This window comes from Zootoca vivipara, chromosome 2 (assembly GCF_963506605.1).
Source record: "Zootoca vivipara chromosome 2, rZooViv1.1, whole genome shotgun sequence".
NCBI classification, from domain to species: Eukaryota; Metazoa; Chordata; class Lepidosauria; order Squamata; family Lacertidae; genus Zootoca; species Zootoca vivipara.
In genome coordinates, this window is record NC_083277.1 from 44,690,408 (window position 1) to 44,706,745 (window position 16,338).

At 42.9% G+C, this 16,338-nt stretch overlaps 1 protein-coding gene across 1 annotated transcript in view; it reads right to left on the reverse strand.

Moving 5' to 3' along the window:
- The window catches only part of IL17RB (interleukin 17 receptor B), a 15,945-nt gene extending 5,073 nt beyond the window's left edge, over positions 1-10,872 (reverse strand). Inside the window, 5 exon segments of the mRNA XM_035106340.2 lie at positions 594-720; positions 2,666-2,784; positions 5,021-5,146; positions 9,032-9,056; positions 10,752-10,872. Coding sequence (XP_034962231.2) covers positions 594-720; positions 2,666-2,784; positions 5,021-5,146; positions 9,032-9,056; positions 10,752-10,823 — 469 coding nt within the window. The 5' untranslated portion in view covers positions 10,824-10,872.
- Between the last annotated feature and the right edge of the window lie 5,466 nt (positions 10,873-16,338).

A 16,338-nucleotide genomic window follows, 5' to 3' on the forward strand; every position in this document is an offset into this window, starting at 1 on the left:
TTTGAAACTGCTGGGCTGCTGCCAGTTAACATAGAGAGCACGGCACTAGATGGCCCAGTCTTCTGTTTGGTATAAGGCAGTTTCCTATTTTCCTTTCCTTTTAAAATGTTTCAGCCTTCCAAGCTCGAAATGAATATATTTCAATGGTCAGGCTCACTTTAGTTAACAAAATATTTTAAAATGCCAGAGAAAAGATCGTTTTACACATTACACAGCTGGGTTTGCCATCACATGGATAATTAGCAGGATGCCTTGGCTGATCTCATAAATTGGATAATTCATGTATTTATTATGCATCCATGTTGGTTGCATTTACACATTGCGTTGGAGCCAGAAAAGCTTCCTGCGTCAGAGAAAACGTCTCTGGATCCAATGCCAACTCATTACTTTTTCAAAGGGGTGTGTGTGCAATACACACACACATATATCATAATCATGAATGAAAATATGATTTGAATAAACTGAAAGCCGTTTATGGTTCTCCTTTTAATAGCTGTTCGTTTAATGTGAAGATAGACTGAAAAGCCCATCAAACTAAACTTACAGCAGGTATTTTCATGTGAAAATGTTTAAGACCACATTTGTTCAATTACCTGGAGAAACTCGTTTTATGTGTTTTTTAGGATGATCTTCATGTGGATTTGGTGGCGGTAGGTTGAAAACTTCAATGTGGTATTCATTATTTTCATCTACTGGGAATCCAGTATAGTAGAACTGCCACTGAAATAAGACAAGTTTGAAGATCATATTATATTCATATCTGAGCATATTTTTGAAGATGAAGATGCTAGAACATAAGCAAAACAAAATTGAATGCAGATTTCTTTCTCCATTTTCCACAAGTGACAATGTACCCAAATGAAGTAACGAACCAGACATTCTCCTGGTAGTGTGCTTATAGGAAGGCTTAGTGCAACTGGAGCTAAAATGAAGCATCAGGATGGGCAATATGTTTGAGCATCTCAATAGGAGATGGTCACCTGATTGTGTCACTGTATGATTTTGGGGAGCCCAAAGCTTAGTTTGGGTGCATACCCCTAGTTACTTATTCATTCATAAGTACATTAGCAATTATTGGAATGGTTCCAGCATGTTTGAAATGTCTTGTGCCAAAATGAAGGGATAGATCAGGTAAGACTGTACGCCATTTAATCAAGGATTGAGGATGCAACAATCAGCAGTCACAAACAGCAGAGTACTTAAGCGTATAAGGATGCACACTTTTATTTTATAAAATGAGGACCATTTTCCTTATCGGTCTGAACGCCAAAGTTAAACACCTGCAAATTTCATCTCACCTGGATGGAAAAATACCAAAATTACAGGGGCAGAAGTCTTTTTCCTTAAATTAGAAAAAGATGCTTTGGCCATCCTGATATTGTAAAAAAAAAAGGAAAAAGAAAAAGGCAAGCTGCTACTTAGAACTGATGATAACATAATTCATACACATATACATACACTTTTCAGAATGAGATTTTGCTGCCTTACATAATGCCAGTTTCTGGTCTGGCTTACAATTGGCCGAACTCATTTCTGCATCCGACAGACTGATCAGGATATAACAAACAAGAGCACCAGTTATGTCAACCAGAAGCTTCCAAAGGGTTCCCAGGAATATATCTGGATACATCAGTATTCATTGGTAGACTATTCTTATCCTCCCCGCCCCCTTCCTACAGTGGGATAAAGCTGCTGCAAGGAGGATGGGAATCAAAGAAAAATCATCCACAACAAAACACAATCTTCCAGCTTTAACAAAATCCAAAGTGTTACCTATCCTATGCAATAGGCCAATGACATATTTGGACAACCCCACGATTATTGTACTCCACCCTTTTTTATAAATAATTAAATAAATAAAAATAAAGTCAGATTCCAAGCTAGCCTCTACAAAGTACCCTTGGCATGTATGTTGTTGTTCCTCCAGACCAGTAAGTCAGTGGATCGTCAATACTAACAAACCAAAAGTAAAAATTTAAAATATAAGCCACAGTAGCATCAGCCACATGTTTTGTTGAGGGATGGGGTGGTTTGGCTGAACTTTTAAGTACAAAACAGATAAATGGATGATAACCAACTAAGTCAGGGGTCAACAAACTTTTTCAGCAGGGGGCTGGTCCACTGTCCTTCAGACCTTGTGGGGGGCCAGACTATATTTTGGAGCGGGGCGGGGAAATGAATGAATTCCTATGCCCCACAAATAACCCAGAGACGCATTTTAAATAAAAGGACACATTCTACTCATGTAAAAAGATGCTGGTTCCTGGGCCGTCCATGGGCCAGATTGAGAAGGTGACAGGGCCAGATCCAGCCCCCGGGCCTTAGGTTGCCTACCCATGAACTAAGTCATACTCACAGAAGGCTTAAGTCCATTGATTTAAATGAGACTACCAGGAGTATGGCTAACAATGAATGGACAGATTTGCTAAAATGTGTTAAGAGTCTGTGTTTCAGTGCAGGGAGTTGTACTGCAATAGCCTTCAAGCTCTTTCATTCCTGCAATCTTGTAAAAGTTTGCAGTGTTTGATTCTCTGCCTGTTCCATAACCATATGGGTTTGCGGCCTCTTATCTAGCTTTCTGGCTGTAAATCCTTAGATAAAATAAATTTAATTCACATTCTTCCCCATTGCCCCACAGCAGCACAGTACAAAATCATTTTCTTACTTTCTCACCACTGAGCATGGTTTGGGATGGAAACCTTTCTGTGTAATCACATCTAATACAGCTTCGACTTCCTTCCTTCTGCAAACATATCTTGGAGGCATTCAGGAATTTAATGCCGGCTGGAAAGAGAACAAACAAAAATCTCGCATTATCTTATTTGTTTTTGAAGTGTTGTAGAAATACTAGCTTTTTACTAGGCATTGCTTCCCCCCCCCAAAAAAAAAAAAATCTGAGGTTTTGAAATCAGCAATTAAAATCACTGCAGTTTTGAAAGATTCAAAGTGGCACCCAGTTGTCTCCAAACAGATAAAAACCTCCTTCTTAATCTCAGGAACCATTATGCAAATTCTGGTTATAGCAAACAAGTATATATTAATGTCCTAAATCAGGGGTGGGGAACTGGCTCTTTAGATATTGTTTGCCTCCCAACTATCATCAGTTTCAGCCCAGCATGGGCAATAGTCAAGGATGAGGGGAGTTCTGGTCCAGCCAACATTCCAACCCCTGCTCTAAGTAAATATACAGTTAGTGCCTCTCCAAATTCACAGAAGGCTGCTTTACAGAGTGGCATATCTGCCCACCATTATGTTTTGTTCCAGTTTCTACCACATGTATCTGTATGCTTTAAATGGTGGTAAACGTGTATGCCAGTGGTGTGTTCACAAAGGACATAAAAGTATTTTTGTATGTGCTTATCAGCTAGATGCCAGGGAACCGAGGAGGAAGAGAGCAGGGAAATAAGGAAATGGGGTGCGAGTTTAAAATTTCGACACCCACCCACACCAAAGCATTAATCTAAGATAAATAATTAAATCAGTATTATGCAAAACAAGGCATGGGGAAAGTGACCTTGTTGTGGTCAATCCTTCTCTTGTTTTCGTACTGTATGTGTGATTATTTCTCACATACAGTGGAACCTCGGTTTATGAACACCTCGGTTTATGAATTTTCGGTTTATGAACGCCGCGGACCCATCTGGAACGGTTTAATCCACTTTCCATTACTTTCAATGGGAAAGTTTGCTTCAGTTTATGAACGCTTCAGTTTAAGTACTCCGCGGACTGTCTGGAACAGATTAATTCACTTTCCATTACTTTCAATGGGAAAGTTCGCTTCAGTTTATGAACGCTTCAGTTTATGAACAGACTTCCGGAACCAATTGTGTTCATAAACCGAGGTACCACTGTATCTGATCAGTTTTACTGGGTTTTCCCACACAGGTTTACAGTTAAATAATTAAGTGAACACGCCAGGCATACATTTACAGTCAAACCTTGGATCCCGAATGCCTCCGTTTTGGAACGTTTTGGCTCCCAAACGCCAAAAACCCAGAAGTAAATGCTCCAGTTTTCGAAGGTTTTTCGGAAGTCAAACATCTGACGCAGCTTCCGCCTGAGTGCAGAAAGCTCCTGCAAGCAATCGGAAGCCGTGCCTCGATGGTCGAACATTTCACAGGCCGAACAGGCTTCCGGAATGGATTACGTTTAACAACCGAGGTTTGATCGTACTCCCCATTTTAGGGGAAAGGCTGTGGCTCAGTGGTACACCACCTGTCTTGCATCACAAGGTCCTAGGCTCAATCCCTGTTATCTCCAGGTAGGGAAAGTCCCACCTGAAAACCAGGAGACCCACTGCCAGCGTGGACAGTACTGGGCTAGGTGGACCCAATGGACTGACTCAGTAAAAGGCAGCTTCTTATGTTCCTAAGTGATAGGTGATGGTGAAATTGCTGTGTGATTAGGAATGCAAAGAAAGCACCAATCGCAGAAGCTCTTAAAGCACACTACGGATTTTCTTTTGTTGCACTGCATTTATGTAAGTGGAAACAACCTTATTCTGAATATTCCTCCTCCCCACCAAACTGAAATACAACCAAACTGGTTCTATTGCTAGCAGACGTCAGAGCTGAAAAGGCCAAATCAAAGCAGAATGGATTGGTACTCGTGATGTATGTAAACATCTGTTACACTTCAAACTTGAGTGCAAGATTTGGTGTGGGCTACACTATCCATTCTGAAGGAAATCAGCCCTGAGTGCTCACTGGAAGGACAGATCCTGAAGCTGAGGCTCGAATACTTTGGCCATCTCATGAGAAGACAAGGAAAAGGGGATAACAGAGGACGAGATGGTTGGACAGTGTTCTCGAAGCTACGAACATGAGTTTGACCAAACTGTGGGAAGCAGTAGAAGACAGGAGTGCCTGGCGTGCTCTGGTCCATGGGGACTAGAAGAGTCAGACACAACTAAACGACTAAAAACAACACTAAAAAAAGATGGCCTGTATTTTATAAATAAATAAGAGTTTATAAAGTATGAGTTTCATAATCATTCTATTGCACTACCTACGAGACGTACCGTTTGCACCAAGGATCCAGGTTATATTAAAGTTGCACTTTCCCTGCCTCTCAATGATATTTGCATCGAGGCCAGAAATATCTGATGGTCCAAATTGGTGGTGCTTCAGCAGCTCAATAGAAGGCCCTTGGAAAGACAAAGAATCAGAGATCAGTGCAACCTAAACCTATTTTAAAATAAACACTGCTATCTCCAGACAGTGGTCAAGAATCTTTAATAGTTAGCAGGGCCGGCACGTCCATTGAGGCGAACTAGGCTGCCTAGGGCGCCAAAATGGAGGGGGCGCTGGCCAGCCTGCCTGCCGCTGCCCGGTACTGCCTGGGGTCGCCTCCACTGCGCCTCTCAGCTGTTGAGCTGCTTAAGGCCGGTATCTGGAGGCGCGCTGAACAGCCTGAGAGGCGGGTGAGGCGGCCCCAGGCTCGCGCTCCCCTCGTGCCTCTGGAGAGCGGCCTGAAGCCGCTCAACAGCTGAGAGGCGCAGTGGAGGCGGCCCCAGGCTCGCACTCCCCGCGCGAAGCTCCGGAGGCGCATGGGGAGCGCGAGCCTGGGGTTTCCTCCTCCTTCAGGCCGCTCTCCAGAGCCGCCCACGCGCCTCCAGAGAGCTGCCTGAAGCCGCTGAGTTCCGCACCCCTTCTGGCCAGGCCTACCCCTCCAGCAGCTAGGGCTCCAGAGGAAGCAGGGGAAGACTGCGCCAGAAACAGGGAAGGCCGCAAGCTGACAAGGTAAAGAGACTGCTTTTTACCCCTTCCCCTCACCAACAACCAAGGAACTCTCCTTTTACTTTTTTATTTTATTTTTATTTTTATTTTTTCTACTTTTTCTATTTTCATTTTATTATTTATTCCACTTTTATTTTTTCTAAAAAGGTCAACAACTCCAGGAAATTGGGGGGGGGGGGTTGCGGCGCCAGAAGGTGGTCTCGCCTGGAGCGCAAAAGCCCTGATAGTTAGTATTACTTAGCTTGCAGGCTTCATAGTAATGCCCAGGACCCAGAAAAAGACATATCAAAACATGGATTATTATCATATTATTTTCCAGCTAATGGCCGTTGGAGGTAAAATTCAGGTGAGTAAGCAAAACAAAAGCTGGCTACTACCTTTTCTTATGGATTTACCCCCCACACACAAATCTAGGAATAAGTGGCAGGAATAATGATAAAAGCAGTGAATGAAACAATATGAATACATAAAGTGCCAAATCACTACTCTGTTCAGCTGTTTTCAGTGCTTTTCTGTGCTGGATATGACACTGTAGGTGCTTACGAGAATTTGGTGGGTTCACTGGCTTCCAGAGCAGGCTTTCTAGTTAAATTCTGGAATTTTAAACCATGACACAATGATCTGAACTGAATAATAGGAAAGTGAGGGTACCAATAACTCCATCATTACTACTATGCAACCATGTATGTGTAGTGCCTTCCAATTCAACAGATAACATTGTTAAATGCTATGATTGTCTCTTTCAATGGATGCTGGGTGGCCATCTGTCTGGGTTTCTTTAGCTTTCTTTAGCACTTTCTTTAGCACTGCAGGGGGTTGGACTAAATGACCCTTGGGATACCCTCCAACTCTACAATGACATAATTTACTACAAATGATATCAATCAGTTTTAGTGGCCCTTCACCCTTTCCATAAGTGCCCTCTGGCTGTATGACAACACAGTAAAAAATAAAGAAATGCTTCACAATATGACCATTACTTAAATTTAACTTTAATTAGTAAGATTTTAATTAAATTAAGCTATTTATATATATTTGTAATTTTGCCCAGCTCTGCTTGGATGCAGAACTTTAATTTTTAATTGCTTCTCATGTGTCAAGAAGTTCTTCTAAACCTCCCATTGATATATTTATTAAAGCATTCACATTAGCAAACAGAAGGCAAATTCTTTCAGAGCATAAAATTCTATGCAGTGGTGGAAAAGAACACTAAAGCGTAATTATTCTGTTTGGGAACAACAAGGGATGAAATGCCACTTCATTCATTCCAGGAAACAGCACAAACCAAGATCAGGTTGAATGGAAATATTGCATAATTGCAGCTGATAAGTTGTTCTCCGAGAGTTGTGTGTGTCAGACAATTGAGGTGGTTGGGTAGGAAATGGCTTGTGTCTAACACATATAAAATGTAACTCTGCCAAAAGGCCCCTAAATTAGTTTCTCCTCTAGGTTTTTAGAGAACTCTCAGCTTCTTTAAGTCAGTATGAATGCTGAAACACATCTACTTCTGCTTCATTGACAATGCAAAAGCCTTTGACTGTGTCGACCACAGCAAACTATGGCAAGTTCTTAAAGAAATGGGAGTGCCTGATCACCTCATCTGTCTCCTGAGAAATCTCTATGTGGGACAAGAAGCTACAGTTAGAACTGGATATGGAATAGCTGATTGGTTCAAAATTGGGAAAGGAGTACGACAAGGTTGTATATTGTCTCCCTGCTTATTTAACTTATATGCAGAATTCATCATGCGAAAGGCTGGACTTAAGATTGCCAGAAGAAATATCAACAACCTCAGATATGCAGATGACACAACCTTGATGGCAGAAAGTGAGGAGGAATTAAAGAACCTTTTAATGAGGGTGAAAGAGGAGAGCACAAAATATGGTCTGAAGCTCAACATCAAAAAAACCAAGATAATGGCCACTGGTCCCATCACCTCCTGGCAAATAGAAGGGGAAGAAATGGAGGCAGTGAGAGATTTTACTTTCTTGGGCTCCTTGATCACTGCAGATGGTGACAGCAGTCACGAAATTAAAAGACACCTGCTTCTTGGGAGAAAAGCAATGACAAACCTAGACAGCATCTTAAAAAGCAGAGACATCACCTTGCTGACAAAGGTCTGTATAGTTAAAGCTATGGTTTTCCCAGTAGTGATGTATGGAAGTGAGAGCTGGACCATAAAGAAGGTTGATCGCCGAAGAATTGATGTTTGAATTATGGTGCTGGAGGAGACTCTTGAGAGTCCCATGGACTGCAAGAAGATCAAACCTATCCATTCTTAAGGAAATCAGCCCTGAGTGCTCACTGGAAGGACAGATCGTGAAGCTGAGGCTCCAATACTTTGGCCACCTCATGAGAAGAGAAGACTCCCAGGAAAAGACCCTGATGTTGGGAAAGATGGAGGGCACTAGGAGAAGGGGACGACAGAGGACGAGATGGTTGGACAGTGTTCTCGAAGCTACGAACATGAGTTTGACCAAACTGCGGGAGGCAGTGGAAGACAGGAGTGCCTGGCGTGCTATGGTCCATGGGGTCACAAAGAGTCGGACACGACTAAACAACTAAACAACAACAACAAATGCTGAAAATCTTCCATAGGGATGCAGTTTTGTTGGGTCTGGTTAACAGCAACACATTTTCCAATCACCATTCTAACATGCATTGTCACCAGAAGCAGGGCCTGAATCCTTGTCAACTGTTGACTAGGGTAGGGACTGAACTTCCTCTATTTGATTTTTTCCCCAGGATTTGAATGATCTCCTTACATAAAAAACCAAGAATCCCTAAACTGTACACATGATCCAATTCTGATACATTTATTTCAAATGTTAAGTTGATATGCTTGGATTTTAATTACAGACCCTAACAGTGCTCCCCTCCACTCAATTCATTATCCTTTTTTCCTCCATCCCTGACAGATAATCAGATAGATTAGGGTCCAGCACTCCATCTATTACACCCCTGTGATTCATTAATCACCTGCCCTTTAAACACAATTAAAACTAAGGATTATTTTTAAGAGGCTAAAGGAAAAAAACTCAGTCATAATCTAATACACAGAAGTTACCACTCACTGATGAAAAGATGTATTTTGTTTTTCAATATTTGTTGCGGAAATAAAAAAAGTTTTTAAAAAACCTGATGTACATTCTTAACTTGCAATTTTGATTTGATTGATCAAAATTGGCCATAACCAATTGATCTATAGGTTAAATCTTGCAGCAATACCCAACATACAATAGGATTGCACTGATAAATTAAAATCTTAAAATACATGTTTTATTTATACATACCATTTTCTTCGTAACACTCAATGGACTGTAATAAAAAGAAAGTCAGGATTAAAAGAAAATGAGAAGAATTATTATTATTAGTAGTATTAGTATTATTAATTTTTTATTATTATTCCCTGCCACGGTTTACAGATAAAAATAAGAGCAGTTAAAAACATAAGGGAAAACAATTAAAAAGCAATTAAACATTGATATACTGTAATTAAAACAGCACGGCACCACCCATTTCATTAAAAAACAGTCAGTTCCCATAAATCTGTCAGAACAAGAAATCTTCAGCATCCAGAAAAAGAACAAGGAGTGAGCCAGTTTAACATCTACAGGGAGGGAGTTCCAAAGTCTGGAAGCAGTCACTGAAAAGTAGAGAAGAAGAAAAAACCCCAAAATGCTACTCTGTCCTAATAAAATAAAAATCCAGTATAGAGGCATGAATTTCACATGGAAATGTGGATTTTATTAAACTAACAATCACCCCTCCTACAAAGCCTTCACTACTGGGATTAAAAAATGTACAGTATTTAGCAAACAATGATCACAACCAAAGTGTGTTGGCATCCGTCTGTCCTGGGATACAATGGAAAAGTGCACTTCAGGGGTAAAGTAGGATTTAATAAATCCAAGGATTTTGAAAATAAGTACTGACACGCTCAGCATTCAATCTTCATCTCAAGATCTCCCAATACTAAACTACTTTTGGGGCCCAGTATCACTAGCCACAGTGATTCTAGGGAGAAATCTGCCCCTTTTGGGATTTCTATCTAGCTGGACTCAATGCTTTTTTTGACATAGAGTGGCACTCACCTTCACATCAGAAAGTCCTACATTGTCCTTCCTACAGAGTTTAAATGCAGGGATTACTGATCTTGTATTACATTTTTAAAAAGAAATCCGATAACCTAACCAGCTAAACTTTTAGTTGACTATCCATCTATTTAAAACATTTCAGCTGTATATTTCATTCCTAATTATTATTTTTATGAGAAATTGTTTAATTTATTCCTTGCATTTACAGTCTGTCCATCATCAAATAGTGGATGGATTACAAACATTTGGATGGATTATAAAACATTTAAAGTTAAAGGTACAAGTAAAACCTTTAAATAAAAACCACAACCCCCCCAAAAAACCAATCGGTATCGGAATGAGACAGCAGCACAAAACGGCAGGGCACAAAAATGCACAGCGATGTTTACACACATCCCCGTGTCTGCATTCAAGAGTGCAGAGGATGAGGTCCCAGGTTTAGTTCCCGCCAGGTCGGTCAGGTAAAAACTCTGGACTAACAAGAAACCCCAAGCGCCCTTCCCGCTGCAAGCAATGCTAGTTGGACCAGTAGCCTGAACTGTCTGAAAGCATCCTTCGCAGTGAGCGCCGCACCCCATAGACGCCTTTGACTGGACTTAGCCGTCCAGGGGTCCTTTACCTTTTTACGTTTAACTTTACCGCATTACTGTTACTGCTAACATTTAGGTGCGGAGGGATTCGCACGATCTCCGCTCTCAGCAGCACGACGCGAACATTTCGCCCCCATCCCTGTGCTACCTTTTCAAAAAATAGGTTGCAACCTTGGGTAGACAAGAGCTAAGTTAGTACAGGCAGCAGAAACCCGGCAGGGGCTGCGCTGCAGGCTTCCCCGAGATGCCTCACGCGCGGAAGGCAGCAGCTGCAACCCGCAGCGCATGGCGGAGAAAGAATAAAGGGGCTTTGGAGCCCCGCTTACCGGCCGAGCTTCTCCCCCAGAGCTGCCTAAGTTCAGCCCCGCGCTCAGCAACAGCCACACGGCCGCGTTCATGCTCTTCCCCGTCTGCGCCTCCTTGTTCGCCTGCTGGCTTCCCTTCCTGGCCGCCTTCCCGCCATTTATAACTTGCCTCCCCTCGCCCCCGCCCCTCACCGGCCTCCCGTTAGCCAGCAACTACCGTAGTTGCTTCAAGGCAGCCAGTAGCCAGCACTACTGCGCCTCCGGCAGCAGCCTTCTCTCCCACCTCCCTGCAGGGCTCGAGGCCCCGAGTTCATGAAAACCAAGCGACCAAGATTATTTGTTTCCACGTGCAAGCTTGTTGCAGTTGCTCCTGCTGTCCTTTGTCAACAAAAAAGAAGTGTGCATGCACACGAAAGCTCATACCAAAATATAAACTTAGTTGGTCTTTAAGGTGCTACTGAAGGAATTTTTTTATTTTGCTTCGACTCAGACCAACACGGCTACCTACCTGTAACAACAAAAAATTGTCGCTGTTTTTTGTGTTGAATGTATGCTATATGGTAATTGATGGACCTAATACTGTAGGTATCTAAAGCCATTTGCACATAACAAAATATCAAAGTAATCGTTTATCAAAGTAATCGTTACAACCATCCCATGCAGAATGTAGGCCAGGGGTCCCCAAACTACGGCCCCCGGGCCGGATGCAGCCCAATCGGCCTTCCAATCCGGCCCGCGACGACCCCCGCCGCCCGCTGCCGCCGCCCGCTCTCACGGCACACGGCGCAGCGACGATCTAAAAAATCGGCAAAAAATCGCCGAAAATCCTTTGTGCGCATGCGTATGGGCCTCTCCCGACCCGGAAGAGGTCATATCTGGTGCACTTCCGGGTCGGGGGAGGCCCATACGCATGCACACAAGCGATTTTCGGCGATTTTTTCCCCGCCCGTGTGCGTGTGCACATGCGCACGGGCGCGCACTCCCCCGCCCTCCGGCCCGCTGTGCGCGCACTCCCCTGCCCTCCGGCCCGCCGCGTAGTCGGCGCGGCGGGCACCGGCCCGCCGCACGGTAAGTCTGGGGACCCCTGATGTAGGCACCCTATAGATAGAAATGAGCAAACCAGTGATACTTTAGGGAACAGGCTAGCAGGCTTACTTCCTCCCTTATGGTTGTGATTTGGGCTACTTTAAAATGAGGCTGCATTTTAAAATTTAAAATGTATTTTAACCCGTATTTTAAATAATTGTTTTTCTTTCTTTAACGTCTTATTGTGATTTTATTGGTGTCAGATGCCCTGAGCCCGGTTTTGACTGGGGAGGGTGGGGTATAAATAAAATATTACTATTATTATTATTATTATTTACATAATAGGAGCCTACACAACACAAAATACTGTTGCTGTATGTAGGTTTTATTTCATTTGTTTTTTATCTTATATTTTGGAAATGTACATCCAGGTATTTTTTCCTGTAAATTTTTTTGGGGGGGCCGAAGAGAGTGGGGCCCTAAACTATAGCTTGTTGAGCTTATACGTAAATCCGGCACTGGCCATTGCCATTCAAATGGTGTGCATGCCTCTTGTGATCGAATTATGCGGGACAGGGCTTACTTATCCCCCCCCCAATAATATATTCAAGTTGTCGCCCCTGGTGAGCAGCCTGCAATAAAGTTCCTTTTGCAAAATGCTGCTCAATTATGTTCCACGAGAGGAATGTTTTTGAAGGCTATCATTAAACTGTTAGGGCAAGGGCATGGCACTGGATAGCCTGCAGGTCTTCAACAGAAGCATACCTAGGCTCCCTTGCACCCTTTGCAAGGAGCTGTATCGGAGACCTCCCCTCATCTCTTGCGCCCTTGGTAAGGAGATGCATCCGTGCTCCCCCCCCCTCCTTGCCAAGGAACTGTATCAGCACCTCAAAACCCAGGAGACACTATGGATCAGGACAGGGGTGCCAGCTTGATTAAAATAGGGGCAGATAAGCACTGCCCCACATAATTGAACACATAAATGACACAGCGCACACAACATTTCTGTGACAATGCTCATCAACTTTGGGAGGCCCTGACCCCTCAATTGTTTTCGTGCGGGTGCTGAAGTTACCTCGGCCCCTAGGAGTTGGCTCCTATGGATCAGAAACTCAAAACAGCACTGGTGATGATTGGGGAGGGCGCCCTGCAGGGCTGCTGCAATGGGCCATGCCAGTGACCAGATTCCTCCGCCAAGGTGCCCAGAGGAGCCTGTGCGTCTTGCCTGGCTGACCAAAGCAGCGGAGGAGTGCAGAGACAGATGGGCTTATGGCTGCTCTGAGCCAAAGTGAAGAGACATTATTTTTGTGGCGGCGCCCCCCCCCCCCCCCCGGGCCAGCACCCTGAGCGGAGGCAACCCAACCAACCCCTGGGTACACTCCTGGTCTTAGACTGGGGAGACCCAGAGTTGACATCTCTGGTTAACTCAGCAAGCTACTGCACAAGATTTTAAGTGTGTGTTTGCTGTAACAGACAAGCATGACAAGCTTCACAGAATGTATTACAGTGGTACCTCGGTTTATGAACACAATTGGTTCCGGAAGTCTGTTCATAAACTGAAGCGTTCATAAACTGAAGTGAACTTTCCCATTGAAAGTAATGGAAAGTGGATTAATCTGTTCCAGACAGTCCGTGGGGTACTTAAACTGAAGCGTTCATAAACTGAAGCGAACTTTCCCATTGAAAGTAATGGAAAGTGGATTAATCCGTTCCAGATGGGTCCGCGGAGTACTTAAACTGAAGCGTTCATAAACTGAAGCATGGGTGTAATTGGTTCCGGAAGTCTGTTCATAAACTGAAGCGTTCATAAACTGAAGCGAACTTTCCCATTGAAAGTAATGGAAAATGAATTAATCCGTTCCAGATGGGTCCGCGGTGTTCATAAACCGAAAATTCATAAACCGAGGTGTTCATAAACCGAGGTTCCACTGTATTGAGGCTTAAGCATTACAAAACCGCAAGTCCCTGAGAGTTACCTATGCTGCTTATTCCGAATGTGCATTATATCTGTATAAAAGAGCAACCAATAGGTCCAGAACACCCCACCACTTTTTTACCAACAGTCTACTTGGCAGTCCCTAATAAGGGTCACCTCTCACTTGTCATTTTGTACATGCAAACACATAAGACTTGGGCCTTTGATCATTGGCACAGGTGTGATTTTCTTAATGTGTGGAATGTAATTGGGGGAATCTTGCTGCCATGTATTTTTCCAATCATTGGAAAAATGACGGCAATGACCAATGATGGCAATAAAAAAATGCCTCTGCACCATGCAGAAATAATGGGAGGTGCACATAGTTTGTACCCTGGGTATGTTTATCTAATAACATCCTAGTAACATAAGAAGGTGCCATATATGAGGTCAGAGTATTTGTCCATCTAGTCCAACATTGTCTACCCTGACTGGCAGCCACTCCTCAAGGTGAGTCAGAGGTATTTCCCATCATCTGCTAGTGCTTCTTGTAACTGGAAATGCCAAGGACTTAACTTGGCACTTTCTGCATGCAAAACAGGTACTCTATCACTGGTTCCTACCTGTAAATGAACGGCCATAATTTTGAACCTTGACCCTGAAGGAGCCATGTAAAAAGAATAGGATCAAAACACTCCATTTTTGCTCTTCTGTTTGAAATAAAGTTCCATCTTATATTAAATTCCTCCAAGCAAGAATTCACAGACTTTAATTTGTTGGGTCTGTCACCTTAGTTACATACAGGAAGTAAGATATGTGAATCCCAATCTTTTCTCTCTTTTTTACATGCGTTCACAAAAATAAAAGCAAACTGTGCTTTTATGTTACTCTAAATTATTTGAATGTGTTGTTGCCAAGTCAAACCCTTTGGTATCGGATGTTGTTGTTATTTAGTCATTTAGTCATGTACGACTCTTTGTGACCCCACGTACCAGAGCACACCAGGCACTCCTGTGTTCCACTGCCTCCCGCAGTTTGGTCAGACTCATGTTCGTAGCTTCATGGTATCGGATAGGTTAGAACAATTCAAGCAAAATTCCAAGATACTGAATAATAGTACACTCCTTTCTGGGATTATTGTCCTCTTTGCACTGTGTGTGCAGCTTTCGGAGCGACGCACAAAGAGTGGTGAAGGAGGAAGGAGACACCTGCCTATAATAACCAGCTAGATCAGTCAAAGCAACCATGGAGATCAGTAGGGTGACAAATGTCACAGCCAGATCATGCTCCCATCCAATTCCAATATACATGTTTGGAGATGTGCCCATTCATAAACCAGCTTCTGGACAGGAGGTGCAAGTCCGTGAGCGCCCCCCCCCCAATTCATTGTACACTGAAAATACTGTATATACTCTTTACATAACATAACATAACATATTGCCTAGAGGAGTGGTGGTGAACCTATGGCAGGTGTGTCAGAGGGAGCACTCCAGAATCCTCTCTGTTGGCATGTGCGCCATCGCCCCAACACAGAGTTCACCAGAGTTTGTTACTAGAAAGCCAGAGGGACGCGAGGCCGGGCTGCTCTCCTCTCCCTCTCCACACGCGCCTGAGGACATTTATCGCATCACCCATACTTCTGCCGAGCCCAGCTGCTCCCCGTTCTGCACCCCTCGACTGAGGCGGAGCCAGCCGAGCTCATCACGCTAACTGCTCCTCACGCTCCAAGCATGTATGAGTTGTTTTTTTCTAAACTCAAAACTCAGTATTCAGGTTAAATTGCTGTGTTGGCACTTTGCGATAAATAAGTGGGTTTGGGGTTGCAGTTTGGGCACTCGGTTTCTAAAATATATAAAAATAAATAAAAAATTGTCCAGTAGCACCTTAGAGACCAACTAGGTTTGTTCTTGCTTTGAGCTTTCGTGTGCATGCACACTTCTTCATATACCAAAGGTATCTCAAAAAGGTTAACCATCACTGGCCTAGAAGAAGGTTGTTACTAGCCTGCACTTACTGTACCATACTTTGCTCAGGTATTTGTTCCCAACCCTATGAAACAAAGCCTTGGAATTCTATAGTAGTTAATATAATTTAGCCGTTCACCCATGCTTCACAGTACAAAATAATCCCATGATAAAGAGAGTCAGCAAAATAATTGCATGCAGCAGAATTATATCACTCAGAAAATAATGTTTTCCCCTTTCTGTACAAAGAAATGGTATTCTTTGAAAGAAGTGATATAGTTACAGGTTAATGTATCATTATAATAATTAATACATTTCTGTTGACTTTTTGCTTAAGTTTGAAATAATGGGATTGAGTTTTAGCCAGTGTATACAGTCTCTGCATTAAAAGTTGGATGTTTACCAGATTTACATTAAATAAGTTTAGCAGATTTGGGCAGAAGTATAAACATCGCAATCACAGATAACAGCTGAGTACATTGACTTTATCTGTAATTAGTTAATGTAGACTTTACTTTGGAAACTAAAAGTTAACTGAAATTTGAATGTGTAAGAGCGATTTGATTACTCCCATCAAGTAATTCTGATTCCTTTCATGAGACTGTGTCAACACTGCAGATACTGAGTGCAATCTAGTGATCTAGCTATACAGTTAGGATCAAACGAGACAAGATGTTATTCCCATATTTATCTCTTTCATTCC